This window comes from Vicugna pacos, chromosome 34 (genome assembly GCF_048564905.1).
Source record: "Vicugna pacos chromosome 34, VicPac4, whole genome shotgun sequence".
NCBI classification, from domain to species: domain Eukaryota; kingdom Metazoa; phylum Chordata; class Mammalia; order Artiodactyla; family Camelidae; genus Vicugna; species Vicugna pacos.
In genome coordinates, this window is record NC_133020.1 from 12,676,647 (window position 1) to 12,694,967 (window position 18,321).

Genomic DNA, 18,321 nt, shown 5'->3' on the forward strand with positions numbered 1-18,321 from the left:
GCTCTGTGTGTGTGTGTGTGTGTGTGTGTGTGTTTAGGTTGAAAGTCCTACTTTTAAAAGGAATTAAAAGCCATCTAGTTTTCAACACCTCCTGAAAAATTTGGGCTGAGCCCAACAAAACCACCAAAACCTTGTAAAGTTTTAATAAGCAAGCTTGACAATCTGCTATCTGGCATAAATATAACTCTGAAAGGATTGCTATTCTCAAAGCATTTATAACACAACAGAGAAAAATGACTAGAGAGAGTGAGATGGAAAAGAAAAACATCCTCAGAGATACATACCAGTTATTTTGTATCTCTGCAGCCATGTTACCAGACATTTTTGTCTAAAATATCCAAAGAAAAGCCCCGCAGCTTATTTCAGAATGGCAATAAAATGCCACCATATATCCATAGGATGGAATGGTCCTGACACCCTAGACACACAGAACTGTGCTGGATTACAAACACACCAAAAGCAATCCTGTGCCCTACCCCTCTTCTCATTCCTTCACTCCACAAATGTATTGAGTGCCAGCATCTCGCGTTCGATGAAAAGAAAGACAGAAATCCGAGCACTGAGCAGATCCTCTATTAAACCCGCCACCCAGAATCAAACCTCCGTGCCGCCCCGGCTCTGCCCCTGCCCTCTTTGAGCTTGTGCGTCGGGAGCAGGGACCCCCCTCCTTCTTCAGAAATGGCCCACGCTTTCCCCCTGTCTCATCCATCCAATGATACCAAAATTTTACAGAAGTTTAAAGACACTTCTTACAAAAACGTCTTAGAACCCTTGTACTGCCCTGCAGAAAGACGCTCCGGCTGAGTGCCGTGTCGTTCAGGGACTCCACAAATACTGGTCCACTGAATTCCCACGACAGCCCTGTGAAACAGGCACAGTTTACATACGTGGAAACTTAGGCACAGAGAGCTGACTTGCCCACGGTTGCACAGCCACATGAAGCCAGGGTGGGGACCCAGGACTCTGGAATCAGAACCCATGCTCTGATAGGTCCTGAGGAACAGTGCTTAGAAAAGACTGACGTCTCGTTGGGGGTAAGGATGTAGTTTTTCACTGTATGAGTGCTTAAAGTGACACTTTCCCCGAGTAGGTTTACCGTGCATTGTGCTGTGTTGATCTGATCAGTCACCATCCTTGGAACTGGATTTTTGCTTTATGCATCCATCCCTTGGATTTCATTCATTCTTTCACTTTTTAACTCATTCGGGAAAGTAATCCAACTTATGTAATTCACTTAGAAAGCAGACATTTTTTTTGAATGGTGGGAACAAGGGAATTAGATGTAAATTATTTCCATGTGGCATCTACAGGTCACCAGAGGTTTTAAAAATGCACGGAAGTAGGACTGTTATTTTCACGCACTTATCTTTCCTGTGAAGAAGTATGTACGGATAAGAGCAGTCCCTAGGTGAGGGCAAGGGCCCCCTTGCCTGTGGCTCACACATTTTTGGTTAGAGATTCTCTTCGGATGCCAGGGACGCATATACCCGGCACCAGTCACGGCTAGGTGTTCAATTGCCACCCAATATCCCTGTGAGTCCAAGCTATTTAATATCCTCACATTTGGAGTGATTTTTAACAGCTCTGTAAAGACAGCCAGTCCCACCGAATGTGTTTCCCCACCATGGCTTCAGCAAAGTGCTAAAAATAAAGGACAGGGAGGTAATAAAGTATTTAGGAAAGATGTGGAACATTAAAAAAGAAGATTGGACGAGACCACAGGGACAAGGAAGTGAATGTTTATGAGAGATTATGGAGAAATGACGATAAATGACATACATGCCTTTTGATGAAAGTTCTGTTGTAGAGCATTCCAGGGCTTTGCAGCCCTTGAGCTGGACAGCGAATGGGCATCCCGGGTGCCTTCCCCCCACCTGGAAGCCACTGGCCACATCACGTTTCCTGATACTTCTTTTGACTCAACTCCTGGCCTCCAGCACTTTGACTGTTCATCTACCAGAATCACTTTCATGCTGTATGCGAAGAGTCAAAACCAACCTCTGCCATTCTGTTATTTCCAATATCCTAAGAGGCTTGGCTAAAGAACTCTTTTATTTGTTATTAATTACCGAGTCTCTGTGTTCATCATTATTGCAGATATTCTTACTCTACCAAGATGCAAATAATTTGGAATGTCTGGTCATTATGGTCCTGTAAATGCAGCAGGAAGTTTCCCGTCTGCTCTGTCTCCTAGCAAGAGATATTATACTGTGCAAACAGCCCCAGTCTAGGTACTGGGAGGTGAGGGTTCTAGTCCTGGCTCTGGCACTGATCAGCCGTATGACTTTAAAGAAAGCACCTTATTGTTCTGAGCTCCGGTTTGCTGAGCTGTGAGATGGAAGGGGCCAGGTTTCACGATCTCCACAGTCCAGTCTAGACGTAACATTTTGTTACTTTCTATTATACGTGTTTAAGTAGCCCTGAATTAACTGTGGCCGTGTTTCCTGCAGGGGAACACGAAACCGCTAGCCCTACTAATTTCAGCTCCTGTTATGAGTGCTCTGTTTTTCAAGCTTAATCCAGATATTCAGATACTGCTGGGCAGAGAGTGACCGTGTTACTAAAGATGTTTGTATACTCATTCCAGCAGACCGACTTCCTGATACGATTCAATTGTTAAACAAATTTTTAAAGTTTATCTCAGAACACTCTATTCATCTATTAAATAGAGGCATGGTTTCTAGGCAGGGGTGGTTACTTTTTTATTCTGCTTCATGTGTTGACATTTTTCCAAATATTTTTTACAATAATTTGAATAATACCACCCTCCTTTCATATATATATATAAATTACTGCCCAATATGCATGTGTACAGAATTGTAAAATTTTCCTTTTACCTGCTTACAAGTTCAACTAAAGCTTACTAAAACACACTAATATATATTAATTTCCTTTTGTAAATCAGCTCATAGAGAGAATTAGCCTGACATTTAATGTACTTGTATTCCTTAGAAGCTGTAAAAATAGTATGAACCTTTATCTTAATATTTTTAAAACAATACTCTGGTACACAAATAGTTACTGAAATACTCGATCCAGTTTATACTGCAGTGGAGTCTATATAGCTAGTTTCCCTTGACTAGATAGTGGTGGAAATTAATTATATATTTACAGGCGCCTTCCCTGGTGGATTTGCTTGATTTGTGGGCAGGTAATTTTACTGTCAAAAATGAATTTGCTCACGTTTTCTGATATTTGATGTGAAGTATAATTGGTATTCTTTTCGTTCCGTCCCCTATGTTCAATGTTCTCATTTGACGTGATTTGCTGCATTTTCCTAATAGCAATTACTTGGCGAGCTGTCAGAGGTAACCCACATTTGTTCCCTCAGGGCACTTTCTTTTTAATGGACTTTTTTTGGATTCAATCTCTGGACTTAACACCCTCCAAATGTTCCAGCTGTGCCTAGTTTTCACTGCAGAATTCCAAAGAGACTAAATTTAGAGGAAAAAAAATGTGTAGGTTACATTTTTAAGAAGAGTTCGTTGTTACGGCTTTGTGTTGCTTGCTTGCATAATTTCCCCTCTGAAGCAGTACCTGCGTGAACCAGGGGTTTATCTCTAGATCACTGTCTTTAACCCTGGAGAGCTTCTATCAGCTTTACTGACTAAAGCAACGTGACTCATTTGGATTTCATTATCAATAGAAAAGTGTATTTTCCATGGGGGCTAGTGATTCTGACTTCTTTCAGGGAAAGAGAAAAAAACAGATTTTGTTTTAAGCAAAACTTTAAATATATTTGTGGGTGATAAAAGGCAAGAGTTAGGAAGTGACAGTGATGGTACAAAAGTAGGGCCACACCAAGGTGACCAGTCGTCCCAGTTTGTTCACAACTGAGAGGTTTGTAGGAACATGGGCTGAAACTGGGAGAGTCCCAGCCAGACTGGGAACAGTTGGTCAAGATTTCTTTTTGGATTTGGCGATTCAGCACCCTTGGTTCAGGAGATGAAAAGTTCAGGGTAGAGTTCTGCTCTCCAAGACTTCCCAAAGTTCGAGGCGTCGCCAGCTCCCTGCCTCCAACCAGAAATAACCACAAGGCAGTGATGCTGAAGGGAAAAGCAGTGCTTGGGTGGTGAGTAAAAGGGAGTGGAGGAGATGGGGAGGGACAGAGGAAAGTGACTCCAAGAGTCAATACTGATTCTGTTTCCTTCACTCAGAGGATGACTCATTAGTTTCCACGGAAAAGCTTCCTTGGTTTCCGTGTCAGAACAGGTCGTAATGATTTGAGGGAGGTACATCCCGCCTTTTCATTCCAGGGGTTGGAAGCATGAGGCAGGAAGGAGGATCAAGAACAGGGGAAATTATGCAAGTAAATAAAATTCATGACATAATTCATGAAAAATGTTCATAAGGTTTCTCTTTATATTTTATATATATATATATATATATATATATATATATATATATATATATATATATATATACATACACACATATATAAGTCTATTCTGATAGGTTAAACTGATAAAGTTGCATTATATGGCAAGGACAGATGACTGAAATGAGGCACAGAAGACTTGGTGAGCCTGTCTGCAGGCTTGATTGTGACAGTAACACAGGTATTCAGTTTCCCATAGTATTTTTTGACAGATAGCGAAACACGAGCTGTTCTTGTTTTTCTGAAAGCGAAAAACATGAATCATGTCATGGAATGCAGAGCTGATAGCACTTGTTTGTTGAAGCTTTAAAAGCAATCATTTAAACTGACACGTTTGAAATCCGAATGCGAGAATGCACTAACCCTTCGTGAAATTACGTACGGAAGACATCTTTGTCGAGGGAACCTTGCATATACATTAAGCAGATGACTTTGGTGTGTGCTAAGTATTACATCGTGGTGATGTTTGCTGTATTTTGATTGCTTGAAATATTTTATTGGCCCAAATATAGGAACATTGTTTTGTGGATGATGATGATGGTAATAATAATAATAATGTGATAATGAACTCCATTACTGAATATATTAGAAGCGTTCCTAGGCCTTGAGTGCTGAGAGAATCAGCAGTGTCTGTTTCTCTCCCATCCAACCCCGTGGTTCCCTCTGTGGATTTCACCCCTACTTCTCCTCTTCGTCCTGGCCTCTCTCCACCTCCCTTCCACCCCCCTCCAAGAAACAGAAGCATTGTAAAGGCTTCTTTCACCTCTTCTCCCATCCTCGCTTCATGCCCTGCCCACCTTCTCCACCCCGTTGGCTGGTGAGAGGTAGCTTTTAAAGAGACAGCAGAGAGCCAGGGCTGTGCCCCACGCTGGTTTCCACAGGTGTTAACTCATTTGCTGTGAGGGTGCCCGTGACGGTTGTGTGTTGTTTTTTTAAATCATAATTTAAAAAGTGATGTGTGTAGTGTTTTATGTTTTTGATCTCTGTGGAAATTGGGGGGGCGGGCCTCTTTTAAAATCAATATTACCTTATATTTGGGCCAATTTAAAAATTAAAAGTAAATCCTATTCTCACCAAAGGACCAGATTACCAAAAGGCCTGCTTTTTGTGTTTCATCTGTTAACCCTGAATTTTAGAATAATTAAGATTGTGTCAGGACAGTATCTAAACTGTACCTAAATTATAAGTCAGTGCTCTGTGTCTTTGATTCTGTCCTTAAAAAATGCCTTTTGAGAATTTGGAACTTATTCCGATTGTTATTCTGTTGAAAGTTTTAACTATTGTATGCAGTTTAATGGGTCATATCCACAAATACTGTTTCATAATAGCCATGATTTTAAAATTGCTGAAAATTTTTATATATTCTATCACATCCACCTTTTTTGAGTACAAATCTCCACATGGAATTTTCTAAGTATATGCTCTCAGATTTGGTCATCAACATTTAATTAACGACCATCCCATTACCCTCACCACAATCCCGTTTTAATAAGGAAAGTATCAAAACTTAATAAATTAGTATTAAGATGATGGCAGAAAGGGTTATTACTTGGAAAAATAAACAGTGTTTTAAAGTTACTTTATTTTAAAGCACAGTTCTTTTATCTACTGAAATATTGTGCCTCTTAACAAATTACTTGAAAACAGTATAAACACTCTTGAATATAATATACATTTACAATAAGGAGTGAGTAATGCTATGTGTTATTGATAGTTAGACTCCCAAGGCAATTAGAAGTTGTTATTAATGGAAATTATGAAATAATCAGAAATCCTTTGACTTAGCCTGATCTTGTGTGATTCCAGGTTCAAATTTAGTTTTTTTGACATTTATTACTATTGTTAATACTGCTATTTGATTTTGGTGTATCCTTTTGACTCCTTAATTTACATTTGGATTTTGAACATATATGTAGAACATTTAAAATACAATTTTTAGTAACTATTGTATCATGTAGGATTGGGGGGTTGTGTATTTTTTGTATATGACACATATACATATGTGGGTACAGATGTGGGTACATGGGGGTTAGTGTGTGTATATAAACACGTACACTTGCTATGGATTTGCAGGTAAGTTTTGCACATAAATAGCCAACAATGTCCCATCAAAACATGATTTGTTTTCCTAGCCTAGGTGTACGCCTTTACAACTTCAAATTAATTATTTGTCTTTTTATAGAAACAAAGGATGGAGTATGGTCCAAGACCAACTGACATCCCCTCTGCTCCGTCACCTCCTCCAACACCAGCCCCCGTCCCGGTCCCCCTTCCACCCTCTGCTCCAGCACCCATTCCTGTGCCAAAGGTCCCGGCAAATATCATCCGTCAGAACAGCAGCTCCAGTGACAGTGGTGGCAGTGTTGTGCGAGACAGCCAGAGACAAAAACAAATTCCCGTGGACCGTAAGTTTCCCAGGGAGGCAAAAATAGACAGTTTCTTCTGGGAAATTAAAGCACTGCTAAGTAAAACTTGTTTATTGTTGGTTCTGCTGGTAGTAAATATCACTGAGTATAAATAATAGTCCTTTGCATGGTGCAAAGCCTTTCACCTAGTTTCTCATCCTCCAAGTAATTCTGAGAAACTGGGAGTTCTCTCTGCTCTCTAATGTGTGCATTTCTACACGTCTTCCAATACATTGTGGTGGTTGAATGCAAACTCTGGAGCTAGACACACTTGAGTTTGTGCTGTAAAACATCACCTGCTGGCAGTGAGACCTTCCACAATTTAATAATCCTCTCTATACTTCAATATCTGTAAAGTGGGGAATAATGATAGCAACTTCATAGGATAATTGTGAGGATTTAATGAAATAATGCAGGTAAACAACTTAGATCAGTTGTTCTCAGCCAGGGGTGATTTTACCCCTTCCCCTGGGGACAGCTGGTATTTGTCTGGAGACATACTTTGATCACAGTTGGATGGATCCTACTGGCATCTGAAATAGGTAGACGTTAGGGATGTAATTAACAACATCCTAAGATGACCGGGACGGCTCCTCCCTCCCCCTGCACAGCAGAGTTATCTGGCTCAAAATGTCAGTGGTACTGATTGATTTTAACTAATATGACACATTATAAGCAGGTAGTAAAGAGTTACATACACATACAGTCACACTAGCTTAGGATAATCAACCTGCCGATAGCAGTTTCAAGTTTGCCCTCCAGATTCAGATTTTATGTGATTTACACTTAAACTTCATATGTTCATAAGTTTAAATTTTATTTTTCATAAGAGTGGTTGCTATGAAAACCAGATTTAAGGAAACCAAAAGAAAAGACAGTACGGCCAGCTTTGGATTACCCTTGTTAGTACTGGGGAACAGCAGTGTAGAGAATTTGAATATTGAAGTTAATTCTGAGATAATTTTTATTTTGTTTTTCCTTATCGTATCTGTCTTATCTGCTTAATCTTCAAATCATGGTTTTTAAAGTATTATAAAATTACTTTGCTTTATCTAGGCTTAATATATAAAAATTCTTGGAAAACTAGAGCCAGAAAGATATTTTCTCAATATGATAAGAGTATATAAAGTGTGTGTGTGTGAGTGTGTGTGTGTGTTAAGGGTATCTTTCATACTGTCAAGTGGCCTCTCCCAGGGCTCAGTGCTGGGTTCTTTTCTCATGCAAACATACTTTTACTGTAAGTGATCATATTTTAATTTCTTTCAACACCGTCTATGCTGTTGGAAAAGGCATATCTCCCAAATTTGTCTTCATAGTAAATCTCATCTCTGACATCCAGATACGTGCAATGAACTAGTACCTTTATAGCTGAGATTGTATGCTGGAAATTCAAGTTCAAAATCGAATCATTGAATCTTGCACTCCCATTTTTTTACCGTACTGTTTTTCTCATCTCAGTAAATCATAGCCCCACCTATTGAGTTTTGGTCATTCTTGATATATTAAAAATTGTTTAAAAAGAAGACTCGGAAACTCTTAGTATTTAATTGTTCTAGAAAATCTAGTTAAATGCACTAGGCATAAACCTGCTTTTATACATTACTTTCTCAACTGAGGGTATAGCCAGTTTAAATCACCGACGTACCCATTTCCTGACCTTACCAAAGAACTAACGGAGAAACGAAGCTTTGGGAAAATGATTAACTCTTTTTGTGCAGCAAAAACAACTATGCCTGTGTCTGTGTCTGTGTCTGTGTGTGTGTAAATATAACTTGTTACTAAATTTTTAAATACTTTTGTGTATTTTTTTAAAGGCTGCTTTTTTTTCTTTTTTTTTTTTCCAGACACTAAAGGCATAGTTTTGAGATGAGAAAGCTCTATAAATGTTTTTATTGATTTCCCTCAGGAAACTTTTCCTCTCAGAAACAACTGTTCTTTCCTCCTTTTTACCACGAGTTTATAACATCCCCCGCCTTGGATACTTCAGCACAGTCCTCTTTGACACCGGGGCACTCTTTTTCCAGGCCTCGGGTTGGAGTTCATAGGCATCTAGGCTTAATTTTGCAACAGGCCATGGGCTGGGACACTTTGTTCTTTGTCCTAGGCTAAGAAACTAAGAATAGCCTAATGGGAAAGAGGCACGGTTGGAACACTTTAAAGACAGAGAACTCTCCGGATAATTGTGATTCATCATTTTCAAGTCTGTTTTTCATAAGTGAAAGGGTGACACTGGAATGTAATACATAAACATCTCTCCCAAAATTAACACATGAATTGTTTCCTTAAAATAACAAGAAGTTTGCATTTCCTCACACAACGTTTCTTTTCAAGATCGCTCAAAAGTATAGTTTGGCATTAAATAAAGATAATTCTTTTTTTACGACACAGATATTGTCTTCATAGGTTTTTCTTGAGCACCTCTTTGGAGAACGTCTCCTCTAAGTGAATGTTCGGGCTTCTCAGTAGTCTTTTAGAACCAGGCACGTTTATTTTATCAGCAGCCCAGGTTCTTTCAGAATATGCCCTTCACTTTCCCTACGTTCTCTGCTTATACCCTAGACTTCAGATAAGAATAAAATGGAAGGAGCTGTAAATTGAATTCTCACCCATAAAAATGTTACCCAATAGCTACGAACAAGGAAGAAAAGTCAACAGGCCTGTGTTTAAAGTGTAACAAGGACAAGAGCCCTGCTCCTTCTCTGAAGTGTGACCACAGACCAGCTGCTGGCAGCCCTGGGTCCCGTCAGCTCTTCAGACTGGCTTGTGGCAGGATTCACAAAGCTTCCCCTCTCACCACTTTTGAAGACACCAGTGCTTTAGTAGTTCTGCATTTCTTCCATTTCCTTTGAAATGTTAGTCCTTTTATTTGGAGTTTAATCTTTTGGGATCAGGAGGTTGTTTCAGAAAGACGTATGAAGTTAGTCTGGTTTGTTCCGTGCTGAAACACTGCACATGGAAACCAAAGCCAGGAACACATTAGAAGAGATTTTTATATTCCCTGGAAGGAGATTATTATGCTGTGCGTTAGAGAGGACCCTGCAGTAGCTAAGTCAGCAGATAAGAAAATTAATTTTTTAGTGTACTGATACTTTTTCTTTTTTGTTTCTTTGAGATGTACTCCTACGCTGTATGAAGTGTGGCTAAATCATAGTGATATTTAAGAGTTAACCGATGAAATGTATACTGTGTATCATGTAAATGTAACAATCAGCAGTGTTCCCTCTCACCCTCTCTACCTCCTCGTCCTTTCTCCCTCCCTCCCTCCCTCCCTTCTCTTTCCACTTCTTTCTTCTTCAAAATGTTTCCTGAATACTTGAGGCATAAAAAAAATTAGACTGAAATAACACTGATTATTTCACACTTTCACTTATTTCTCAGGGGTCCCAAACACTTTCTAAAATGCTCTCCTTGGGGGAAAAAATCAGAAAAATGGTCACAAAAGCTCCCTTAGTGACCAAGTCACTGTCACTTCCCAAGTTAGTTAATTTTATTTTAATTGTATTACTGTGTCAGCTCTTCGTACTTAATCCTTGCAGGTGATACACAAATTGTGTGTGTGTGTGTGTGTGCCTAGCTCACATTTTAGAAGGGTCCCGTTAGCTGCTGTATTGAGAAAAGAATGAAGAGTAGTGGGTGAGGGTGTGCACAGTAGACACAGAGAGACCTGTGAACAGGCTGGTGGCTCAGATGAAGCCGATAACGGAAAAAATGGAGTGAAAAGTTTGCATCTGTGGTACATTTTAATGGTGGGACCAATAGGATTCGCTGATGGATTGGATGTCATCGAGGGTAAGGGGGAGTCAGGCATGGCTCCATGGTGTTTTGCTGGAGGAACTAGGAAAATAGAGTTACTGGCTAAGTTGAGAATTCTAGCATAAAAGCCAATCTTCAGGAAGAACATAAGTAGTTCAGATCTGGACGTGGTGTATCTAAGATACCTAACAGACATCCAAAGGAATATATCAGGTAGACAGCTGGCACATCTGGGTCTAGCGTTCTGAGGACCAGGCTGCACTGGAGAAGTAATTTGCATAGCCAGCAGTTTTTAAATGGCATTTAAAGCCGTGAGACCAGCACACACTGATCGTTGACGGGGTGAAGGCAGACAGGGAAGAGGTCCAAGGACGGTGCCCTGGGGAGCTGGGCAGACGAGAAGATCCTGAGAAAAGGGGACAGAGGAGAGGCCAGTGAGACAGGAGGAAAGTCAGGAGGGCATAGTGTCCAGAAGACCACAAGGAGAAAGTGTTTCAAGGAGGGACAGCCTCTTCAGATGTTGCCAGTAGATCAAATGAGGAAACGACTGGGTGCAGACCACTGGAGTTGAGCAGATGGAGCGGAGGGGTAGGGCCAAAAATGCAATGAATTTAAGGGACAACTGGAGAACAGGAATTGGGATCTGCTAGTAGAGACGGCTTTTCATGGCGTTTTGCTAAAAGGGGAGTAAAGAAATGGGTAGTTGCTGCGAGGAGGTGTGGGGTTAAGACGGGTTATTTAAAGGTGAGAAAAATAACAACAAAATAATAGCATGTTCGTATGCTGCTGAAATGGTTCAGTGAAAGAGGAGAACAGACAACAAGGGGGAAGGAGGGGGGCGATTACTGTCAAAGTATTTAAATAGACAGAAGACATGGGGTCCAGTGCCCGTGGCAAGGGTTTGGCATTGGGAGTGTGGAGACAGCTCATCTATAACGTAGCGGGAAGGCAGGCCAGCAGCGGGTGCAGGGGGACTCCTAGGGAACTGAGGGAGGTTCTCTTCTAACCTCTCTATTTTACAGAAATTATGAAAGTGAGGTCACAGCTCAGGTGGGCATGGAGGACTGGGTGTTTGTTAGAGGTCTGCAGAGGAAGGAGACAGGAAGCACTTGTCTAACAGTGCTCAATTACATGGTCTGGGGCAGGACTTCTCAGACTGAGCCCTGTTGATGTTTGGGGCTGGGTAATTCTCTGTTGTGGGAGACTGACCTGTGTGCACTGCAGAATGCTTTTGCATCCCAGGCCCCTACCCACTACACGATGGTAGCTTCCTTCCCCACCTCTTCCCTTATTTGTGACATCCAAACGTGTCTCTAGTCATTGCCTGATGTCCCCTGGGGTCAAAATTTCCCCCATTTGAAAACCACTGGCCTGAGGAAATGTAGTATGATTGTCAGGGAGTATTAACAGCCCAGGGGAGGTTCATAATCATGAATTTAACATGAGATCGCTCAGCATTGTTGTGTTGCACTCGGTGTGCAGGTGCACACAAAGAATAAGCAGAAAGTTAGATTTAACAAGGGCTGGGGTTTTGCCAGATGAATGCAATAAAGAGAGAGGAGAAGAGACAGGGAGTGATTTTAATAATTGATCACGGAATTTATACTTGGTGAAGGTGAAAGGTCGGGTGGCAGGAGTAATAGATTATAAGTCCTACTGGGGTCAAAGGACTCTTGGCATTGGGGTTCTGAAGAGAGTGACAGATGTTAGGGGCTTTCAGAAATAACCTACTGTGTGTCGGTGTCTAGGAAGGAAATCTCAGATGGAGGAAGTGCAGGACGAACTCATCCACAGACTGACCATTGGCCGGAGCGCCGCCCAGAAGAAGTTCCACGTGCCACGGCAGAACGTGCCAGTCGTCAATATCACTTATGACTCCACGCCAGAGGACGTGAAGGCGTGGCTGCAGTCAAAGGGGTTCAGCCCCGTGTAAGTCTCCCCGGGGGAGCCTTTACGGTTCTGTTTTCAATTTGATCACCAAGAAGTCCCAAATGACTCTTAAAAAATGTGAGAGCCCAAACTGCGTCTGTTTCCATGCTCAGAAATGCCTGTAGCTATTTATAGCTAAAAAAGAATTGGAAGAAGCAGAAATAACCATAACCATCACTTGGCAGCACCCCATTTTCTGGAGGGTGGTGTCTGTTCACTGTTGGCCCCTTAGGCAATCTGTTGGCAGCTTTGAGGCCAGTGTCTGTCTTTCTCCCTCAGAAGGTCACACAGGGTAGGACCATGGTCTTAGCTGGACTCCCCAGACCATGGGGGACCCAGAACCAAATCTTTCCTTCTGCTGCAGCCGATTAGATTGTAGATTTCAGGCAAATAAGAAAATAGGTAACATTACCTATTATAAATTATAATCTAATAGAACCTTTCCTTTAGTGAACCCATGGTGAAGTTTCTACTTATCTGTAACTAAAATTCTGTAAACGTTATGTGTATTTGGTACACATATTTGAATATGCACCTTTGAACTATTTGAGTAATACATACTCAAGAGAACTTGACATATTATAAACTCACTCACCCACCATGACTGAAAAATGAGGTACACTCGATCAGCTAATGGCCTGGTTACTAGAAAGTTCCTTCTACGAACACCAGATGTCAAGGAATCGGTACTGCACAACACGGATACTGAACCCAGTTGACTCTTTTTTGATACTGCATCATCGATGACCTTATGTAGCCTCAGGGCCATCATCATGACAGTCCCTTGTCATTGCCCTAAGCACCGCAGTGCCATTTTCTGGGTTCCCGTGTATGGAACACCTAGAGAAGCGAAGTTGTAGCAGGACTAGAAATTCTTCCCCTTTGTTTTTCCCAGACAATATTTTTAATGCTCTATTTCCTTCTTTTTCTTTTTTTCCTTATTTTTTCAGAACTGTCAATAGTCTTGGAGTATTAAATGGTGCACAACTTTTCTCTCTCAACAAGGATGAACTGAGAACAGTCTGCCCGGAAGGGGCCAGAGTCTTCAGCCAAATCACTGTACAGAAGGCTGCGTTAGAGGTATGGCTTGTCCGCCTGAGGTGGTCTTGTCCTGTGTTAGTCAGGTTTGTGGTCTGCGACTTGAAGGCTCTGGAGACGATGTGTGTGTCCACGCTGGTCACTTTCTTTGCCTTCCATACAGAGCTGAATGAAACTTGACTCTGTATTAGTGACTTGCCACTAGAGACCATCAGGGACCATTTTCAGGGAGATTAAGTTGTTAAAAATGCTCAAGTAACATGAAGCTTGAGCTTCATATACTTTTAGACGTTTAATGAAAAGCCTAATGTTCTCATTTTATATGCATGAACTTCTTCTGTAGCAATTTTAGTTACACACTCACTTGGGGTGGGTAAGTGGCTTAAGAAGTCAGAACTCTTTTGCGTGTCCTTAATGTTTAGTGTGGGGATTCTAGTAGGTTAGAGGTGATAGAGTCTTAAAACCGTGGCTGTGTACCTCAGGCCTGGTTATACGTATAAATAATCGGAGGGGAAATATTAGAAAGGGGTCGCTGAAAAGAGGGAGCCCTGACGTGTAATATTCAGTTATAGCTGTTTCTCTGAAAGCCGGAGAGTAAATGCTTTCTAGATTGGATAAACTTAAGGTTCCAGTATCCTCCTCTGCCTAAAGTGGGCTCTGTAAGGGTAGCGGTTCTAACTGTTACATCTCACAGCTCTTAATAGCTTTCATGAAAATTAAACTTGGTCTCCAATGAAAGCATATAGGCTTTGGCATGAAATCAATACATAATTATCTCTAGCAGGTATATTGTGTAAATGCAACAGTTAAACAGCTCAGTAGAACAGCTTCCTGCATGCAGCCCCGTGACCATTCTTGGGCAGGAGAAATTATATTTCCCTTGGAAATTTTTCCTACAACACTGGGCCTTGGTTGGTTCTGTATTCGGCTTTCTGTGTATTGAATGTGAATCAGGATTAGATCCTTTCTGAGGCACTTTTGTTACCATTACGCATTCTAATTGTATTGCGAATGTGTAAATCACTCCATCAGGGTCATGGTAGAAAGCTCCACATCCCTAACACGTCTGCACGCCTTCAGAGCAGACTCACTGTCACTGTCGCCTGCACCCCGTGCCCGCGTCCTCCTGGTCTCTTGCTCTGGTTGTGAACTGAGGCAGAGACCACCCTGCCACCTTCCCACCATATTCTTCTCTCTCGCCCAGTTCATCTTTTAGGTGACTCACCTGGTTGCCAGAGACGTTCAGAGATGAGAGAGGAGCAAGGAGGGTGAACAGGGGTTGTAGGCAGGAGGCTTGGAAAGGAGAAAAGCCAACGTGACATTGGAGGGTCAGAACCCCGTGGTATGAGGAAATTTGTATTCTGAGCCCAGTCTCCAGGCCTGAGTTAGAATCCTCTAGAGGCAGATGCATATCTTGCTTGACCCAAAGAGCATCCTTTGATAACTTAGCATCTTATTATACAGTCTCTTCTTTCTCCCAGAGAGTGGAGAGCATTCCACGTGCGTTATTGATTTATCTTTAACATGCTCAAGCGAAAGGCCTGGTGAGTGAATTGCCTTAAGACATTGTAAATGACAAATGATTCATGTGATGTTAGTAAAGTCCAGAATCATCACTTACGGGAAGGGCAGCCTTCTGTTTTCCCCAAGGGATCTTAGAAGAGAAACACCCAGGACTGTCAGCACTGGCCATTTCATTACATGATTTGCAACCTCACAAACCAGTGACCATCTTGTCTGAACCTCGTTTGTGTTTTAGGATAACAGCGGCAGCTCTGAGTTGCAAGAAATCATGCGAAGACGACAGGAAAAAATCAGTGCTGCTGCGAGCGATTCAGGAGTGGAGTCTTTCGATGAGGGAAGCAGTCACTAATTCGTCTTTAAACGCCATTATTCTTGGCATTGTTCCAGCGTGCTTTGTTTTAAGAAGCCATGAAGGGAATGTCAGATTGTTATTTCTTGGTCTACATAATTGATCGCCATAAAGAAGCAATGCAAACATAAGTAAGCAGAGTGCTTGCTTCCAGGCCCATTATTTTTATTAAAACTAAAAAAAAATATAAATAGCACTTTTTGACCTGGGGACCTGTTTTGCCTACACTTTACCAACATGAGGTTTCCTTTACTGAATTAATTACTTCATCCCCATCTCAATGCATAAGCAGACTTTTTTTTTTGACAGTGGTGAAATTTATTTATTGCAACAAAACCAGAGATATGGCCCGTGATTCGAAATGTAGACAATTTCACTTTTGCCTGTGACTACAGTGTGTGTCATTCAGGGTGTAGCTAACTTGAGGCTAGCCTCTGCTTACTTAAGTCCCTCTCTCTCTCTCTCTTTTTTTTTTTTTTTTGACATACTCAATGATAGAATATTTAGATTTATTTGAAGTTCTTAATGCCAACAGTTTAAAGATGAAAACATTGAAGGAACTGTAAAATACAGCAAGGCCCTGGACATGCAAGTAGAAACCTATGAAACATTCCCAAGACGGTTTATTTGTCATGGCTCTGTTGATCGTTTCTCCTTGTATGGCTTGTGTTTTGATTTCATTTATACTCTGCTCATTACCTATACTGTGTTCTGATATATGAGAAAGCACAAGTGGAAAAGAGGTTATATACATTGAAAATCGGTCACAGGAAATAGCCTGCGTTGGTGTGTGTGACAGTATTTTGCTTAACGGAGGCCTCCGTTTTGAATATTGGTATAAGTAGTAAAAGGACATTGGAGCCATCTTACGTGTTTATCTGTGTCAAGTTTTTCTGGTAATAAGAAACACTTAATTTACACATATTTTAATCCTGTGAAAGATTCTAGGTAGAGCAAAGAAAGAGACTTACCCTTCAACAAATGTTATTTTTGGAAACATGATTTTTTGTCATTAAATGTTATATTATTTCACATATATGAAACAGATGTTATGTAAGAATGTTGTATATTTTAACATAAATCCATTTAGAGAGATTATCTAGATTCATTAATTTTCATAGTGCCTTTTTCACACGAGTCAGCTGAAAAGTCTGCAATAAACAGTATTTGCTGTATGTTAATAAATGGCTTCTGTCTCATTGGCACAAGGGACCTTTGGCGTGGAGACTGGGGACGAGGGGTGAGTGGAGTGCAAAAAACAGAGGCCTGCTCTTGTTTTTTTTTAAACTGATTTCCAGTAGAGTTCTGAGTGGGTAGAGACCAGTCTAGAATACTTTCTCCAGTTGTTTCTCTCTTTCCACCTCTCTCTCTTTTTAAAAAAATTTTTTAACCTTCTTTAAAACTTTCTTTATAATTGAAGTACAGTCAGTTTACAATGTGTCAATTTCCGTTTTTCCACCTCTCTTATTTCATCATCTTTTTCTTCTACCCTCTAGTCACAGTTGGTCCCAGCAGGAGAAGCAAACTTGTGTAGCACTTGTGATCACTAAATGCTTCCACATAAGTACTTTGTTGGGCGTCTGCAGTGAATCTGTGAGTTGTATTTTGTAGACGAGAAGACTTAGCTTCCTAGAGGCTAATTTTCCCCAAATGGTAAGGGATGTGGGAGCCTCCTGTTTTCCATTGCTCAGTCTCTCCATAACGTTGTCCCTCGGACAAAGCGAAGCAAACATGAGAACAGTAAAGAATTGTAGATCTTCCCCACTTCATAAGCACTGACACACGTTTATAACAGCCCTGATTGAAAATCTGTGCAAATGTAGGGATGAGACCAAAGATACTAAAAATGAAAAGTTAAAATATCTTGTGTGTAATGTAGCATATAATGTACCATATCTGATATTAAAAGGATTGGTATCACTTATGTCTGTATGTTATAAACTTCCAAAGGGAAATATCACAGAGGGAGTAATTGGAAGATGAAGGTACCTCCCTCAGGGACACAGGGACAAAGAGAAGGGTTGGGATTAATGGAATTTAAAAGCTTGAGGGAGAGGTACTGCAGGGTTTGGATCCAGACAGCTGAGGAGCTAGGTCACTGGGATGGGATGTTTGGAGGAAAGGACCCACAACTGGCAAACAGACCTCGGAGAAGGGGGCCCAGCCTACCTGGTGCTGTGGCCTCAGGAATTCAGAAAAGAATTCAGCTGACAGAATGGCTCAGCAAACCCGTAGAGCCAAGACTCAAAGCTCCGAGGAGAGCATGCCAGCCAGCTGGCCCTCAAATTTCTGAGAGGAAACAAGGAGCGTGGGGGTCACTGGAACCCGCCGGGAATCGCCTGCTACTTAAAGAGTGAAGCACGATTATTACGGTGATGTTGACAAGGAGCAAGAAGCAAAACAGAAGGAAGCAAGTCCCTCGTTCCCCCTCCAGCTTCCTGTGTCCCTGTAAGCCCTTTTGGGACAGTCGATGGTCACCCACCTGGAAAAGCCCCAGATCACAAAGGTGAGTATAAAGGGGTAGATTTGAAATGGAGAAAACAGCTCAGCATAACCAGCCCATTTCAACTCTGGCTACTTAGCTTCTATACGTCTTTGAAATTCCATAAAACAAGCAAACAAAAGAAGTTTATGCTTTTACCGCAAAAGATGCAATCATCCTTCTCTGTTATCTAAATGGTATTTAACAGAAGAAATTGGTTAAGCAAGGCAAAAAGAGAACACTGAGACTTCACAGAGGTGGTAAGAGTAGGAAGCAGTCCCCACGCCTTGAGCTCGGGCTGCAGGTGGAGGGGCTGGGTTTGGCAGCGTTCAGAAGCCGGGAGGAGGGCAGGGCCGTGGGAAGCTTGGGCACAGGCACTGTCTGATGCTGTGCTGATGCCCCAGGAGCGCAGGGCAGAGATCCCTGGCTGAACTGGGACAGAGGCCCTTGAAGAGAGATTCTG

The 18,321-nt window shown here is 41.5% G+C and overlaps 1 protein-coding gene across 4 annotated transcripts in view; it reads left to right on the top strand.

Moving 5' to 3' along the window:
* Positions 1 to 16,561, top strand: part of EPS8 (EGFR pathway substrate 8, signaling adaptor) — a 151,429-nt gene extending 134,868 nt beyond the window's left edge. For all 4 annotated transcript variants that reach the window (XM_072954787.1, XM_072954788.1, XM_072954789.1 and 1 more), the window contains 4 exons: positions 6,561 to 6,783; positions 12,285 to 12,465; positions 13,416 to 13,545; positions 15,263 to 16,561. In XM_072954787.1, coding sequence (XP_072810888.1) covers positions 6,561 to 6,783; positions 12,285 to 12,465; positions 13,416 to 13,545; positions 15,263 to 15,376 — 648 coding nt within the window. In that variant the 3' untranslated portion in view covers positions 15,377 to 16,561. The remainder of the gene's footprint in view (positions 1 to 6,560; positions 6,784 to 12,284; positions 12,466 to 13,415; positions 13,546 to 15,262) is intronic.
* Positions 16,562 to 18,321: the final 1,760 nt, after the last annotated feature.